The sequence below is a fragment of the Nymphaea colorata genome, chromosome 1 (assembly GCF_008831285.2).
Source record: "Nymphaea colorata isolate Beijing-Zhang1983 chromosome 1, ASM883128v2, whole genome shotgun sequence".
NCBI lineage: Eukaryota > Viridiplantae > Streptophyta > Magnoliopsida > Nymphaeales > Nymphaeaceae > Nymphaea > Nymphaea colorata.
In genome coordinates, this window is record NC_045138.2 from 13718981 (window position 1) to 13736163 (window position 17183).

General features: G+C 40.6%; 3 protein-coding genes across 3 annotated transcripts; 2 read left to right on the forward strand and 1 right to left on the reverse strand.

The window, feature by feature from the left end:
* The first annotated feature begins 1363 nt into the window (after positions 1-1363).
* Positions 1364-2592, forward strand: LOC116257752 (uncharacterized). The gene is made up of 4 exons (XM_031634761.1): positions 1364-1479; positions 1539-1893; positions 2042-2138; positions 2177-2592. Exons 1-4 carry the CDS (start codon positions 1364-1366, stop codon positions 2590-2592), a joined length of 984 nt encoding a protein of 327 aa, XP_031490621.1.
* Positions 2593-8919: 6327 nt separating this feature from the next.
* LOC116245791 (uncharacterized) lies at positions 8920-10716 on the forward strand. The gene is made up of 3 exons (XM_031617347.1): positions 8920-9225; positions 9564-9799; positions 9952-10716. The coding sequence occupies exons 1-3, from the start codon at positions 8994-8996 to the stop codon at positions 10492-10494; spliced, it is 1011 nt and encodes a 336-aa protein (XP_031473207.1). The 5' UTR covers positions 8920-8993; the 3' UTR covers positions 10495-10716.
* A 3080-nt stretch (positions 10717-13796) lies between these two features.
* On the reverse strand, positions 13797-15505 carry LOC116245928 (uncharacterized). Its single transcript, XM_031617546.1, has 3 exons — positions 15234-15505; positions 14683-14918; positions 13797-14582 (listed from the first exon to the last, which is right to left on the reverse strand). The coding sequence occupies exons 1-3, from the start codon at positions 15481-15483 to the stop codon at positions 14040-14042; spliced, it is 1029 nt and encodes a 342-aa protein (XP_031473406.1). The 5' UTR covers positions 15484-15505; the 3' UTR covers positions 13797-14039.
* Positions 15506-17183: the final 1678 nt, after the last annotated feature.

The following is a 17183-nucleotide window of genomic DNA, read 5'->3' on the forward strand; positions in this document are numbered from 1 at the left end:
GATGTTATTTCTCCTTGACTTACGATTTTGGAAGGTGTCGTCCCTTTTCGAGTACCAGTTTCTAAAGAATAATGATGCATATAGCAAAGTATGCTTCGTGCTGGACACTACAAAATAGACTTTACATTACATATATATGCTGTCAAGGTTACATCTACGGGGTTAATATTGTGAAAAAAACTTATTTATATTTCCCGAATTAAATAGTCGTTGAAGACTCCTGCTGGACAGCTAGTTTCTGGTTTTCCTCCATAGAGGTCACGTCTACGCAGTTCGTTTCGAGAAAGTCACTTCTGCGCAACTTTTATTTTTGTCTTCTAAAATCACAGTCCTCAAAATCATCCCCAAATCTAAGGCCAAACTGTCCTTTTAGCTAAATTAACAGTTCTTAACTGTAAAGATGGATTTTTCCAAGTTTTAGAAATGAAGGAGGAATATGAGGCACGGCCTGAGAAAAGAAGGAGAACCTTGAAAAGATTCATAAAAAGGTCGGATCACTATCGAGAACCATCATGCACAAACCAAGAGTGCATGTCACTGAATAGACAATATTCCCCTGCGTGGCCCCCTTACACGAAAATACCATTAAGGACCACACATGAATCATAATGGGTGCAGATTTATTTACAAACAGAAAGCCAATGCGGGGCTTTTAGTAGGGACAAAAGGGGTAGTTTGTTTTAATGGTGGCCGGCTCGGCCGGGCCTGATTGGGCTAGGAAAAACCAGGCCCAGGCCCGATAGGCCGGCTCGGGTCAGCTCAGCCCAACCTGGTCCAGTCCGTTAAGAATAAAAAAATAATTTTTTTTTAATTTTTTTAATAATATATATTTATTATTAATAAATATATTTTATATTAAAAAATTATTTTATAGTTTTAAATGGGTCAGGCCGAGCTAGGGCCGAGACCGAGCTACCGGGCAGGGCTCACCGGCCCGGCCCAATGCCAATGCCCACCCTTAGTTTGTTTTTAATGAAATTTTTGATTGGAATAAAAATATGGACGATATTCAAGAGGGTCCTGCTGGCTTGCAAAAAAGGCCATAAAAGTTCTAAAAGAAGATAGAAACTCGAAGGCTGATGTCTAGTCAGAAATTTAATGATCATACGGGCAGAAATTCTCTGGTCAACGGAATAACAAGCAATAACTTTGCATGGCAATGATTTCCAAGTGGGTAGCACGTCAATGTGGTAAGGCGCACGTTCCTGAATCTGAGTGAGGGCAATCCAGCGGTGCTGCTACTCCAACCACTATAAATAGATGAATGGCCCTTAACAGTAGGACACATCCAATTGGAAGCCATTGCCCCCCACTAGCCAATTGAGAGAGTTCGATCTTCCATCCTTTTTTGTTGCAAAAGAATATGGCTTCCGCAAACGTCCCGGTTGCTCGAGGCCTCCTCCTCCTCCTCCTGCTCGCCTTTGTTTTTGTCGAGATCGCATCTGCAACTCCACCATCTTCTACGCGCAAGAGAGTGAGGTGCAGGCGCCACGAACCTCAATTTGGGAAATGCTACATGGTCGAGCAGATCTGCCCTGACGCTTGCCCCACCACCTGCAAAATGAACTGCCACACCAGTCTGCCGTAAGTCGGTCATTATTAGTTCAGTATCAAAGGAAGCTATTCACATACGTTGTGTTGGTCTCTCTCTGTGCAGGTTGCGACGAGCCTGGCGCTGTGTGCGATGATCCCCGCTTCATCGGAGGGGATGGCATCACCTTCTACTTCCACGGCAAGAAAGACAAGGACTTCTGCTTGGTGTCCGACACCAACCTCCACATCAACGGCCACTTCATCGGCAAGAGGGGGGACGGCATGAACCGAGACTTCACATGGGTCCAGTCCATCGGAATCCTCTTTGACGAACACAGGCTCTTCATTGGTGCCAAGAAGGTGAACCCCCATTGAGCAACTCTTATCTAGCTAGCTCTACGTTCAAAATGAACGGATAGCCCGCCATGCACATAACTACATAAGCTGCATGGCGCTGCGGAAAAGCAGAAAATTAACTTGCTTATATTGGACGATTATATTGACGCAGGTCGCTGAATGGGATGATGCGGTTGATCAGCTGGCCATTGCCTTCGACGGCGAGCCCGTCTTCCTCCCCGCCGCGGAGAACGCTCAGTGGTCGAGTAGTGCCGCTGCATCTGCTCTCACCATCTCTCTCGCTTAGACGCACCGGCGAATGAGGTCGTGGTCGAGGCACCCAACAAGTTCAGGATCATGGTCAAGGTGGTTCCTATCGGCAAGGAGGAATCTAGGGTCCACGGCTACGGCATCACCAACGACGACTGCTTGGCTCACGACTTAGGCTTCAGGTTCTACTCCCTTACCGGCAGAGTCAATGGCGTGCTGGGCCAAACCTATGCGGACAACTACAAGAGCAGAGCTAAGATTGGTCTGAAGATGCCGGTGCTGGGAGGTGACCGCGAGTTCCTCTCTTCGGGACTCTTCGCCACCGACTGTGCCGCCGCAAGGTTCACGGGCACGGCGTCCGGCTTGACCGTCGAGGGAGCCGTTCGTCCGGGCGAAGACGACTTGGTGTGCAAAACCGGGTTCAATGGCCGTGGCATGATCTGCAAGAAGTGAGCTCAAGAATGTCTTTCAAAACCTGCACCCCTTAGCTTATTTTTCTTTATCTTCACATTGAATAAAAAAAAAGGCAGGTGAAAGCAGAATTCTTGGGCTGTTGTGGGTCTGAATTATTCCAGTCACCTTTTCCCGTCATATGTTTAATCAATAAATTGACTTCTTTTCTTTCTTTCCTTTTTTCACCCAAAATTGTTATGGACTTGCGAGGTTTTTTGTTCTTTTTTTTTCCAACTCATCGCATCCAAGCCCCGAATCTCTTTCCGTCGGCTAACTCAATCATAGTTAACCTAATTAATATTATTAAATAAATGACAATTTAATATATATGTATATAATATATATACATATATTATATAAGTGATTGAACAGCTTTCACCCAATGTCTTGAATTATTAGAACGATTTAACAATTTGTATAATTTGTCCCACGGTCTATTTCAGAGGCATCACAATTAATAGTTCACATTGAATCATGAATTAACGGCACAAAGAACATACTTTTATTTTCAGAAAGCATGGTCTCGAACACTATTCTAATTAACAGAAAAACGATGTTAATTTATACATATTTAGCAAACTAGTTGTTTTTATGCCTAAGGTACACAATGTAGACGAGAACTTGAGGAACATGTTATTTAGTTGACATACTCTTAAAAGAAAAAATAATAGATTGTGACATCCCATCATCTGAGACAATCAACAATCTCTTTCCATCTCTGTTTATTGAATGTTCAACTATAAGCATTTAAGAAGCTATCGTAAATATGAATCATACGGGCCCAATTATTGCTTATTAATGCTGCCCAAATAAAATGTTAAGGGGACCCAAATTAAGTTGGTTTCGTAGGGGGCCGATATTGTTTAAACAGCTAACTTTCGGCCGATACGGCCCATATCGACCAATATACCGATAATATATTGTGGTTAATTTTTTATGCCTGAACAAAAAAACACTTAAAATTTTGCCAATAAGTCGATGGTGTATGTTCTAATTTAAGTAATTAGCCTACTCTCATTGGTTGGGTTTATGACCAACTTTTGAGAGATTGAAATGCAGAAAAGACTTCTTGATTGATCCAATTTTGCTGAGTGAAGGAGATGATTACGATCCATAGCTTGGAAAAGGGCCCAAGCCCCCTTGAATAATTGTTCTAATTTCTCATCTAGAGAAAATATGTGTCCGCCGAAGGATTTAATTAATTGTTTTTATGTTGTTTTCGAATCCGTTACAAAACGAGTCGCATGGATGTACGTGCGAGCCAATAAATCAAGCTTTTATTCAAAGATTTATAAATGCAAGATTTCAAGTTTGAGCAATATCTTTCTCCGCCTAAGGTTAAGACGGAAAGACAAAATTAATGTCGGCCCACACAAAATCTCAAGGTTCTTTGCATCTTCTCTTGGCACAAATTTATGTTTTGACGAAATTGATTCAGATGATATGGTTGTCTGTAGAGATCATGGTTAACAAACTTATGACTTGGACTTCGATCGACTGAAGATTAGGAGACCGGGTTAAAAAGTTGACTCGGTTGGATTAGGCCTGAATTTTATAGTGTTTTTCTTTTTTTTTAAAAAAAATGAAGCATATACATATATATAAGTCTGTCATGACTTTATATTTGATTTTTGATCAGCTAGTTAAACTGAATAACATGTAATATAAGTATTTTTATATTTAATAAATTTTATGATATTTCACAATTCGAAAAATAACAAACTTTTAGATTCGGGAATGTGCGACAAAAAACAAAAACTTGTAATTAGTTGACGTTCAGGAGCATGGGAGGATGTAACAGAGTAATCTCCAAATTGTAGCATAAACAGCATACTGTAAATCTTAACATAATTGATAACGTACACATTCTCCACAAATTGTTAAGAATTAAGAAACGGATCCTATAGAAGTGCTGTGAATCACCGGTATAGACTAGGTTTCGGATAGTACATCAAAACCTTTTGCACAGGTCGTAAAGCTCTTTTTTCTTAAATTGTTTAGTTAATGCAGATGAATTTCGGCGAATGGATGTATGTAACTATGTAGGTTGTTATGCATTTCATAAATGTTGGTAGGGAAGAACTCGAGAAGCCAATGCTTATGGCACGCCTTCATTATTGATCGGCGTTAGTCTAAACATATGATTAATTATTGACTGCTTTCCTTTTTTGGATTTACTGATATATATATATATATATGTTTCTTTAATCTTTTAATTATTAAAATAAAGTTGTATGAGAACTTGTGGATTAATTTGGATTAGAGATTATGCATGGCTTAGTCAATGATGTCAATTTCATTTCATGCATTTCAGAAGCATCCTTGCTTTCGCTGTTACATTCTAGAACATCTTCTGCACTGGATCGCCCTCAAGCAGCTATCAAATGTCAGGCAATGAACTTCTGAGAAAGGTTCTTGTTGAACTGCTTGTTTTGAAAGTCCAGTTGTTATTTATTATCTGTCAAATGTTATGCGTTTTTTAATTGTTTTTCCTAATTTATTTTCTTTGGATGATGAGGCCACGAATTTTTTTGGAGGATTACACTGTGCAAAAGTAAAACTCAAAGAAACAAACAGAAGTGCGTGCAAGAAGCGGGCTTCAACTCTTGTTGAGGCCCTTGAAAAATCAATGGCCGAGGGGTGCTAATGCTTAAATAAGAAAATGAAGCTAGGGGACGATGAATGTAAATAAGCAATTTGTGCAGGCAGTTATCCACATACTCATGCATTTGCCTCCCTCACTAGTCACTGGTTCATATAATATCTCTTATTGATGATCCATTTGATTTTGTGACTAAAGAAAAAGACTATCGTCTAAGCGTGACCATTTTCTCATAATTTCAGAATGAACCTTGTATGTTTTATCGGTGCAGAGCTCACTTTTGCTGAACATTATAGGTTTCACATCCTTCTTCATAACATTGCTGGATGGTTTTTACCAAATTAATTATTTCAAAAAAAAGTTAATAAAATGTAAAAAAAAAACATCTTGTAAATAACCACTCTTCTCTTAGCTGATGAAATAAGATATTTTTGCTAGTTTAGATAAAAAAAATGATAATAATGATTTCTATCAGAGGGCAACACTCCCAGAAAATGTCCCAGCTTAAAAGCTAAGTACCTACTTGTTGGCTTGTATAATTTGTCAAGTGATGATTCGTCATTTGCCTAAACACTAAGCTGTTTCTTTGTAATTTTTCAATTATTTTAAGATGAAGAGTGGCGATTCCGAGACATGTTGATGAGGGAGGTGCATGTGTGGCCGTCATTATGATCAAGCAACATGTAACTCCTACAAACGCAAAGCCAAGCCGCATCTATCGAGAGCATCTTTTGCTTCTCATTCCTTCCTTGGCACCAGCTTCTCTTGTCTAAATGCTCAATCATGACCACGAACATCAATCGAGTCTCACACCAGACTCGCTCTTGTTAAAATAGAAAAGAAAATACACGCAAAGAGAGGAAGCCAAGATGATACGGATCTCATCAACCCCCCTTCTTTTTGCGGCAAAGATCTTACCATTTCCCAAGGACCCAGATTCAAATCTATTTGGTTAAAATAGGTTCAGAATGAAATGTGAATCTAATGAATTTCCTATATATGCGATGCGATCGGACCCTGATGACATGCAGAAATCTAGATTCAGTTTTCCATTCTACGCACCGAAAATTCACATCAAAACCTAGTAGCCTAAGCAATGCCATATTAGATCAGATGGATACAGCAATGGTTTCATAGGATTCGAACTGCTTACATCCCTTGGGAACACAAACTAAAATACAGCTCCTTAAATGACCACATCCAATATAATCTGTATTGGTATGTAATCATGTGTTGACATTCTGAGCATACTGACCAGAGATCAAAGAGTTGTGTGCGAGAAGGGACACATATTGGAGTGTGAAGAAAGAAGAGAATAATGTTTGAAGAAGGATGAGTTGGGAAAAACTTTACGTGTAGATAATAAAGCATTCGGAAAAGGCATAAGAAGAAAGCAAACTGCAGCACAAATTAATCTTTTTTGCTTTTTTTGTTTTGGCACTTATAATAAGAGTGGAAGACGAATAATAGGCACTTAGAAGTGGAATGTTCTTCTCAAACCATGTAACCTAATGCAAGTTCGCTTTAGCACTTGTACAAGTAACCTTTCCTTAAAGCTCAGACAACATGAAAATACAGTCGTTTTCCACTCAGTTCTTCGAAGCTTTAAAAAAAATACAATTCCATGAGGTACATGGTTTCAAGTTTAAGTATGCTGACCACGTATGATTTGCTTCCATTAATGAGAGAAGGGAACGGTGGACTTTAATTTCACGCTATTTATTTTCGGTCTCATGAAAGAAGTGGGCTCATGTTCAACAGTACGTTAATCCACATATATCCAAGTCGTGAATATTCTTGCACAATCTAAGCCGTTGAAGTATTCATTTTAAGGAAAATAAAAGTTGAATAAATTTGGATTTTATTATTTTTGGATCTGTCTTTTACCTGTCATTCAAAAAGGACCACTACTTTCTATCATTCTCTTAAATGTCAAATTAAAAAAAAAAAACATTAGATAATAAGACTATCAGAATGCATGTGATTTCGTCATAGACAGTAATACTAAGGAAAATACTGATAACGTTTTATGTTTCTCCAATTAATGGAACTTCATATCAGAACTTTGTTTGGCAGTTTTTCTGAAACATATATAGCTCTTAATAAAGAACTAATCACAAACTAAAGTGTGTCTTTGTCAAATTAGAGGGAAATGCATTAGTATTCTTTTAGTCAAAACCGCGTGAAAACAAGTAAGGTTGCATGTTACGACACTTGCAAGTTAAGACAGAAAAAAACTAAGATTCCAATCCGTTCAAACCTATTTAAAACGGTGAAAGTCTGTTTGGGCGTGAAACAGAGACGGCTGGTGTAAGCAGCTAGATTCGCTCTTATCTCTGTCAGGCAGTGAGAGACTAATATGAAAATTGAAAAGAAAATTGTATTCATTAGCGTACGTTAAGCTATTGTGCAGTCTCACCCTGGTTGGATTTAGGGTTTATAGAAAACTAAGTAGGCTCGTTTAAGATCTGACCTGTTTATACATTATCTACCAGATTTATATCATAGCCGAAACCCGAATGAACTTATGTAAGGTAACAAATTTTTAGAACCTAGTCCGAAAAGTACAGGTTCTAATAAAGGTCGGTCAGGAACTTGCTCGGTCACAACACTGATAAAACTAAATCAGGTTTTAGTAGCTTCTCTAATCATGTATGATTTTTCTACAGATTTTTTATTAAAGGTTCAAATTTGGCAGCCTGTAAACTTTCTAAGTCTTTTCTTAAGGTGCGTTTTCATTTTCCTACATTTTTGACTTTAGGATAGATTCCCATGGTCAATTTGTCGATAGACAAGTGGGTCTTGATTAATTAGCTTGAAAGAAAAGAAGTGCCAGCAATCTGATTAGCTTTTCCTTTATTAATTATAGAGGGTTGGCAAACGAGTCGAGTACGAGCTTTGCTGGGACAGCTCGTCTCGGGCATGTGCCAAGCAATATATATGAGTTGAGTCGAGTCTAGTCAAGCTGACTGAGCTAGAGCTCAACTCGGCTCATCATGTGCAGCCCTATTTGCAATGTCTCTCATAAAATAAATTAGTTATAGTTAATCTGGGATCAGAGGTTCGTTCTGCATAAACAGCAGCATCCTAAAATGTAAAACAACTCACAAGAAGAAATACAAATGTTCCTCAGGCTTTACAGTTAAGTTATTCCATTAAGCATCCCGCTAGGGCTAGCTAGCTAGATTCTGTGTTTGTCCTAGATAGTAGGAAAATTAGTTTTTCCACTATTTGAGCAGTGCAGAACGGTGAAGTGACAGTGAGTCCCTTTGAACCCCCCACTTGAGCAAGAGGAGGAAGGCTAGCCCAGTCCTACTCGATCACGCTTCGTCGAACCTTCACTTGGGCAAACAGAAACAAACCAGAAGGAGATTTTGAACACACGACCAGCAGCCTACTAGCCAGGCCAGCTCCATCCTTATCTGTGCTTACCTCTTACGGTTATGATGTTATATTTTTATATTACGCCACTCACAAAGTCAAAACTGTTAGAAAATAGTAACAATAATGATAATAATAATAGTAATAGTCGTAATGGTTATGATCCTCCACGGCTTTGACCACCTGACACAACGCAAAATCTATGGAAAGTCAGATAGCCCAGCCAGACATGCCGTGTTTTAATGATGTGCAATCCCATGTGAGCAGGGTGCTTCAATTCTACACTTGGAGTACTATAAAGTAAACAGACCCACAAGCTTCAACCATGCAACACACCGCATCCCCAACCCATTCGCTTGAAAGGGACCAAAGCATCTAACCACAGATATCCTCTCTTCCTGTTCGATTTTCAAGAAACATGGCTTCCACTAAGCCGTGGTCTGCTCCTTTGATCTTCCTTCTCCCGCTCCTCTGCTTAGAGTTGGCCGCTGCAACTGTAGTCATAAAGCCAGACAAGAACGTCACTTTGCCCAAAATTGTGAAGTGCACGGTTAAGCAGTACAAACTTTGCTACTCCATCCCTTTAAGCTGCCCCATTGCCTGCCCCAAAACTTGCAAAGTGGATTGCACAATCTGCAAGGCTGTTTGCGGTAACTATCCTTACTGCCCTAATTTTCTTCATAAAAAAATCCATTACTTTGGCTGGCGCCCCAAGTGAGACCAGACCCATCATCGTTCACAAAATCTGGTCTCATGCTCTTTATTTTTCCCCATATGGTCGTCTGCACTTCTATACAGTTCCTGAGTAGCCGACGCTCTGTTTTACACCTTACCCATGCACCTGACGACTTGACCCTTACTTTTGTGGTTTTCAATGGGTTGAAAAAGATTAGATAAGCCCAACCTAAACGAGGAACGTCTGACATGCACTTTACTCGACCATTAGTTGATGTGTTCCTAATATTAATTCCCTTTATCTGATCTGCAGATTGCGATAGGCCTGGTGCAGTGTGCGAGGATCCGCGTTTCGTGGGTGGGGATGGAATCACCTTCTACTTCCACGGCAAGAAGGACAAGGACTTCTGCTTGGTCACTGACACCAACCTCCACATCAATGGCCACTTCATTGGCAGGAGAGGCGATGGCATGAAACGCGACTTCACTTGGGTTCAATCGATTGGAGTCCTCTTCGGCACTCACAAACTCTTCGTTGGTGCCAAGAAGGTATACACCATTCTCCTTTCTCTCTCTCTCTCTCTCTCTCTCTCCTTCAAGTGATCATGGAGGTTCATGAGTTCAATGGATAGTACTTGAAGGCATTTCCGAACTTGATGAAGCCATGTTATGTCATCCTGATAAGTTAGTGACAACTATAGGTCGCTCGATGGGACGACGCGGTTGATCAACTGGTCATTGGTTTCGACGGCGAGCCCCTCTCACTTCCTACCACAGAGAACGCCGAGTGGACGGCCGCCGACTCTTCCCTCACCATCACTCGCTCCGGCTCAACCACCAATGAAGTAGTGCTGGAGGCACCCAACAACTTCAGGATCGCGGCCAAGGTGGTTTACATCACCAAGCAGGACTCTAAGGTCCATCGCTACGGCATCCCCGACGACAATTGCTTCGCTCACCTGGACTTGGCCTTCAGGTTCTACTCTCTCACTGGCAGCGTCAACGGCGTGCTGGGCCAGACCTATGCGGATAACTACAAGAGCCGAGCCAAGATTGGCCTGAAGATGCCCGTCTTGGGCGGCGATCGCGAGTTTTCCTCGTCCGGACTTTTCACCACCGACTGCGCTGTGGCAAGGTTCAAGGGAGTCGAGCCCAGCAGTGTGGAGGGTGCGATACTGGAGAATGATGGGGATTTGAAGTGCAAGACTGGCTTCGATGGCCGCGGCATGATCTGCAAGAAGTGAAAAGATTATCACCTTCAAATAGCTGGTTGTTGAGCAGTCCTTTCAATAATGTGTTTCTCGATCGTGTTTTGGTTTACCCATGTCATGTGGAAATAAACAGGAAAGGGATAATAAGGCGCCGAGGGAACACCTCTGCCGTTTCTTTCCTGCTTGAATGTGTGTTGGATTTCTTTGTTTTTCCTTCGACTGTTTTTTCGTTGTCAAAAGATTTGGCTGCTGCTTCTGTGCTTAGTGATTGATCTACACTTGGGTTTTCAATGAAACAAAGGACTGTTCGACTTATATGCTGACTTTCAACCTATAGAGTTTGATGACTGTAGCAATTGTACGCCAAACTAGATCTTAAGGCACGTGAATGGGAATGGAAATTTCCATTTACTCTTTCAAACAATATTCAATCCATGGTATCCTTTGTGGAGGTACAATGCTATATGAATAACGACAATAAGAAGTATTCTTACAAAAATAGGTTAACATTTCCCTGTTTTTTGTTGTCTGCCGACCAAATTATACTGGTGGAAGCCGGAAGGTTTTCTTCATATATGTTGTAGAGAAGGGAGTTTCTAAGAAATGATTTCTGTCTCGATGTTTCTCTTTCCATGTACTGAAGTTCCCTCACCTTTTTCTTCCAGATTTTCCAATGCTTCTCCCTCATATGCAACTCTTAAATAAGACTATCTAAAACTCTGTCATGCAACAATAACTGACCTAGACCTGTCCAAAAACTTATTGAAAGGCAACACCAGATGCTTCTAGCTGGAATTTAATTTAGGTACATGAATCAATTCACCAACAAAGAAACCTCAAACTGAAAGTGACAACTAGAGAACTTTGAATGACATAGTTACCTAAATTGCTTTTTAAGACATTGATATATGGAAAGAGCTGTGTTGATTGATCTAGTTTTCTCATGTGCACAAGATAAATGTCAATCACCAAACATTGTGCTCCTTAATAACAACTCCTTAACTTAAGGCGATACGATTAATTGATTTGATAGTTGAAAAAAGAAAAAGAAAAACTAGTTTCGAGTCTGCTACAACAATGAATCGCAAGAAAACAACTGATTTAGCGTCTGCCAAATTAATCTGACAGACTTAAAAAGGCTATGTTTTAGTGCTCTCATCTTCTGAACTGCTTGACCGGCTCAGAGTCTTTGTAATTGACCCAATGCTACCGGCTGCTCTGATCATGCCTCTACCATGTGACAAATTAGGTCAACGGAACACTTAACTCGCTTCTTGTGTTACAGATTTTATTTGGTCTCGAGACTGCATTCATAAATAAAAGAAAAAAGAGGTTGAAACTATTGTGTGTCAAATCTGAAAGGGTTATGTGTCTCTGTTTTTGCCAATTAGCAAGAAGTTAACAGAAATAGAAGGCCCGAGCCAATCATGGAAAAGGTATATATTTGTCCAAAAAGAGAAAGGAAAAAAAAAACGGCAAATTATGGAATAAACAAGCTTACAGGAAATCGATGCTTTAAAATCTGGTGTTTGAAATTCGTGCAAGAGATCACGCCAAATACGTCCTCGCAAACTCGTCCGCTCAACCAGTAACCAGTGATACCAATCACTGATTCACTGACCTTGCGTGAACGTCACTAAATTCAAACGCTCACTGTTGATATTTAATATCTCCCACAGGTATTCCACTTTGTCGTTACGTTTTGCATCCCAAGGAGCAAGGGAGGACATACATGAAGGGAAGAGACCTGGTCCTTAGAGCGTGCCGAAACTAGTTGTGGGTTTGTGGTGGGCAGTTGCCCACACAGACCCATATAACTTATTTTATTTCCACACTAGTGCTTAAACATAATTTACTTTATTACACGTTGGTGCCCCTAAATTTAATTACACTTTCTTATATTAGTGCACCTTGGTCACAATTTTTTTTTTTTGTCCCTGTCTTTAGAGCTTGCCCCTACCATCTCTTTCTTTCAGAAAGGAACTGAAGACAAGGACCTAAAGGTGCAGCTCTCCGAGTAAAGCTGGTAGAAAGTATGTAACAAGTTCCAAAAAGTTTCCTCACAAAACCTTGACATGGTGATGTTACAGAAAAAGAATTGCTTACTTAGTTTACAAACCAACAGAAATTATATTTTGACCAAAATTTTACCATGCTTGTGGTTCTTTGATCAATTAATTGGTATGATATGTATCCAAAGAAATTAACTTAATTTATTCCGGTGACGGAATCCACAACCCAGTAGGCAATTATATTTCGTAACACAATCCATGCACGTGCCTCTTTGGGAATTCCAACTTGAGACTGAACTTTCTTTTGCTCAATCCATTGAACTTTGAATTGTTTATTTCTTGACAATTTTTTTTCCTTTAATGCCTATTATTCAAAGTTCAAGTTGTCATTCGGTTAATTGATTTGAGATTGTTGCGTTGAAGAGCTATTGTTAATTGCTAGGAGCTACATCTCAGGGTGTTGTCGCTTTTGGTGAGGTGTAGGAGAGTTAATTGTTCTATAACAACAATTTTAGGAAGTCGTACTTAAAGTTACATGAAAAGGGTAAAATCTATTATAAATTTATATACAGTGGATATAGGTTTACTAAATCTGGAAGAAAAAAAAATTATATTAATGGGAAAATATGATACTTGGAGAGAGAGAGAGAAACAGAGAGGCAGAATCCCCCTTACTTGCGTTAGATCCACCTGAGAATTAATGAGAAACACAGCGTTTGGGGAGAAATAGACAGAGAGAGAATTCGTCTTTTGAAAACTCAAATATGGTTTGGATATACAAAAAAAAAAAAAAGGAACCTCCTTGTGTCTGCCAGGGTGCCATTTGAACGATGAAACAATGTATGGAGGATGCAATGCAAGAGACGGACAACACTAAAAGGGGTAATCATTCCCATTCATTAAAAACCTATCTTTTCAGTACTGGTTATTTTTTATTTATTGCAATGCATTCGCCAGACAGTAACACTGTTTCGAATCCAAGAATGCCACATTTTCGAATCCAAGAAGAGTAATAGATGTGACGATTCACAAAGTATGTACTGGTAATATGGCAAATGAAGATTCACAAAGTATGTACTAGTAATATGGCAAATTTGACATTAATCCCTTCGGGGAATCATGAGTTATGGAATATTGATTTATTGGCTCGCGCCTTACCTGCCTTCCTTGGTCGTCTATCCCGGTTTGGACAAACCATGCATGCACTTAATCCATGAAGACGGCGCCAGCTATCTGCTCTCAGATTTCATACGTAATTGTTTTATATAATCTTCAAATTCATTAGATTGGAAGACAAGCTATAAGTCGAACAGCCCTCTGTTCCTGTGAAACCCAAAGTGGGGAGAGTCCACAGAAGCTGCACTCTGATCTTTTTGACAACAAACCAACGGTTGGAAAAGAAAAATTAAAGAAGACGAAGGAAACACACAGACAATCAGGAAAGGCGCCATAGGAGTTTCCCCGGCGGCATTCTCCCCCCTTCCTGTTTATTTCGACATGCAAGAACCAAAGCAAACACGTTATCCAAAGGACTGCTTTACTTTAGCTATCGGATGGTGATTTTCTTCACTTCTTGCAGATCATGCCACGGCCATTGAAGCCAGTCTTGCACTTCAAATCCCCATCATCGCTCACTACCGCACCCTCCACGCTGCTCGGCACGACTCCCCTGAACCTCGCCACGGCGCAGTCGGTGGTGAAGAGTCCCGACGACGCGAACTCGCGATCGCCGCCCAAGACAGGCATCTTCAGGCCAATCTTGGCTCGGCTCTCGTAGTTATCCGCGTAGGTCTGGCCCAGCACGCCGCTCACGCTGCCAGTGAGAGCGTAGAACCTGAAGCCCAAATCGAGGTGAGCGAAGCAGTCGTCGTCTCTGATGCCGTAGCGATGGACCATGGAGTCCTGCTTGGTGATGGGAACCACCTTGGCCGCGATCTTGAAGTTGTTGGGTGCCTGCAACACCACTTCATTGGTGGTTGAGCCGGAGCGAGTGATGGTGAGGGAAGAGTCGGCGGCCGTCCATTCGGCGTTCTCTGTGATGGCAAGAGAGACGGGCTCGCCGTCGAATGCAATGGCCAGTTGATCAACCGCATCGTCCCATTGAGCGACCTGTAATTATCAGTATCAGATACAAACCTGAACCTCCTTGATCACTTGAAGTGGGGAGAGAGATCAGAGAGAGGTAGAAAGGAAGGAGAATGGTGTATACCTTCTTGGCGCCAAGGAAGAGTTTGTGAGTGCCGAAGAGGACGCCAATGGATTGAACCCAAGTGAAGTCGCGCTTCATGCCATCGCCTCTCCTGCCGATGAAGTGGCCGTTGATGTGGAGGTTGGTATCGGTGACCAAGCAGAAGTCCTTGTCCTTCTTGCCGTGGAAGTAGAAGGTGATGCCATCACCACCCACGAATTGGGGATCATTGCAGATGGCTCCAGGCTTATTACAATCTGCAGATCAGGTGAAGCGAATCATTGGGCCAATGTTTCTGAAATAATAATACATGTTCCTGTTCTGTTGTTCGACAACGGGCTAATAATATTCTGATCTCTTGCATCCCATCGAAAAGTGAAAACCTCAAACGCCGGAAAAACAAATCCTCTCGTTTTAACTTTTAGAACTGCGTAGAGCTGATGAGTGTAAGAGGAAAATAAAAATCATGTGACCATTGTTTCCTGAAATTTGCTGTCGAAGTGTGGCATCGGAGTAGTTAATTAATTTTCCAAAAAAAAAAAGGAAGGAAACGGGAACGGACAGTTACTTACGGCAAACAGGCTTGCATATTTCACAATCTACTTTGCAAGATCTGGGGCAGGCAGTGGGGCAGGTGAAAGGGATCCAGTAGCAAGTCGGGAACTTCTTATTCCTGCACCTCACAGTCTTGGGCACCTTCCCTTCTGGGTCTTCAACTTTCGGCTCCACATCATCTGCGTTTGCAGCTGCGAACTCTAAGCTGACAGAGCAAAGGAGCAGGAGAAGGATGAGTGGCGCAGCCCAGGTCTTAGTCGAGGCCATGTTTCCTGAAATAAGCAATGAGTTGGTTGGGGATGCGGTGTGATGAAGTCCCAAAGCTTGTGGGTCTATTTATAGTGATTGAGGTGTAGAATCGAAGCACCCAACCCATGGGTTTGCACCTCAATGAAACGACATACCTGTCTCCGGGAGATACTAAAAAAATAGAGAGAAAAAAAAAACAAGTGCCTAGATTCTGTTGTTGATCAATGAAGTTTTATTAGTCCAGAACATGCCAAAACCGTGGGCGATCTATAACTATTCTTCTTATCATTATCATTGCATGTTTTTTTTAAAGCATGCAATCTGAGGAGACACTCAGAAAAAAAGAAAATCTACCATTACTGAGGAGGGAAAACGTCAGCAAAAAAGTTAAAACCGTCAATTATACATATACTGACTTCCTTCTGTTGTTATATCTAACCGTGCACCTTCTCTTCACAGGTCTTGTTTCAAAGATGAGTGTTAAAAGTCACTCACTCAGTCTTCGGATGGAAGGAAGCAACCATGATTGTGTCTTTGACGGTACGCGGTTCGACTCCCTTGAGCGTTGGCCTTTGCTTAATGCTAAGGCGACTATAAGACCTTGAAATGGGGTCCTAGTCTTGGGGTTTTACACCGCCAGCTATTCCAGTGCTGTTTTCTGAAGTTGCTAAACTTAAATATCCGATTTTGTCGCAAAAAGATTTTGAAACAATGAAATGTTAGAAGCCGCCCCATTCAATATATATTGAATCAGTTTTAAAACCGGCAGGAGTGATCCAACTAAGACTATTACGTGTAGAGTTTGACCATTTAGGTCACATCAATATGTTCGTGATATTTTATTTTCTAAAAAATTAAAAAATAATTTTTAGTTCATCATCACTCCATATCATAATTTGGTTCGTAGTTGAAAGTGACTTTAAAAACCAGATTCATGTTGAATTTGGATTGAGAATTTAAGAGTTAGATTCGGACATGGTATAGAGTCTATAGACTTCCCTTGGTTTCCATTTGAATATGAAACCGAATATGAATATATGAACATCTGATCATCATGATCAAATCAAATATGATAAAAGGCATAGTTGATGAATCCAATCCATTGACATCTCAATGTAGAGCTAAGTAAGGACCATTCAAAAGGCATAGTTGATGAATCCAATCCATTGATATCTCAATGTAGAGCTAAGTAAGGACCATTCAAAAGGCATAGTTGATGAATCCAATCCATTGATACCTCAATGTAGAGCTAAGTAAGGACCATTCACGAGTTTTCTAGATTTTAGGTCGCGGCTGTGCTCCAATTCTCTCCCACATTAATTGTCGTAGTTTTTTGCGAGACGAAGAAAACGTACATTATTTCATCAAAATGACTTCAATTAAATTTAGCACATTCGTTAATTGCTTTACGACGCAACCAGCAACACAAATCAGATAATTCTTTTAAATGATCAATCTATCTCGGCGTTACTGTGACCAGTTCAACACAATTTTCATTAGCTTTGAAGACATAAGGTTCCAGTGATCTTCCTCGGGAAGTGGGAGTGGTGATGACAGGACTTTTCAGTTAAGTCAACTACATATAATAAAACACCGACGGTATGCCAAGTAAAGCTAATCAGATCAGATTGCTGGCACTTCATTTTTCTTTTTGTTTTCCGCTAGATCGAGAATATTATCAGCATGGAAATCCGTCACAAAGTTAACAAGTAGGAAAA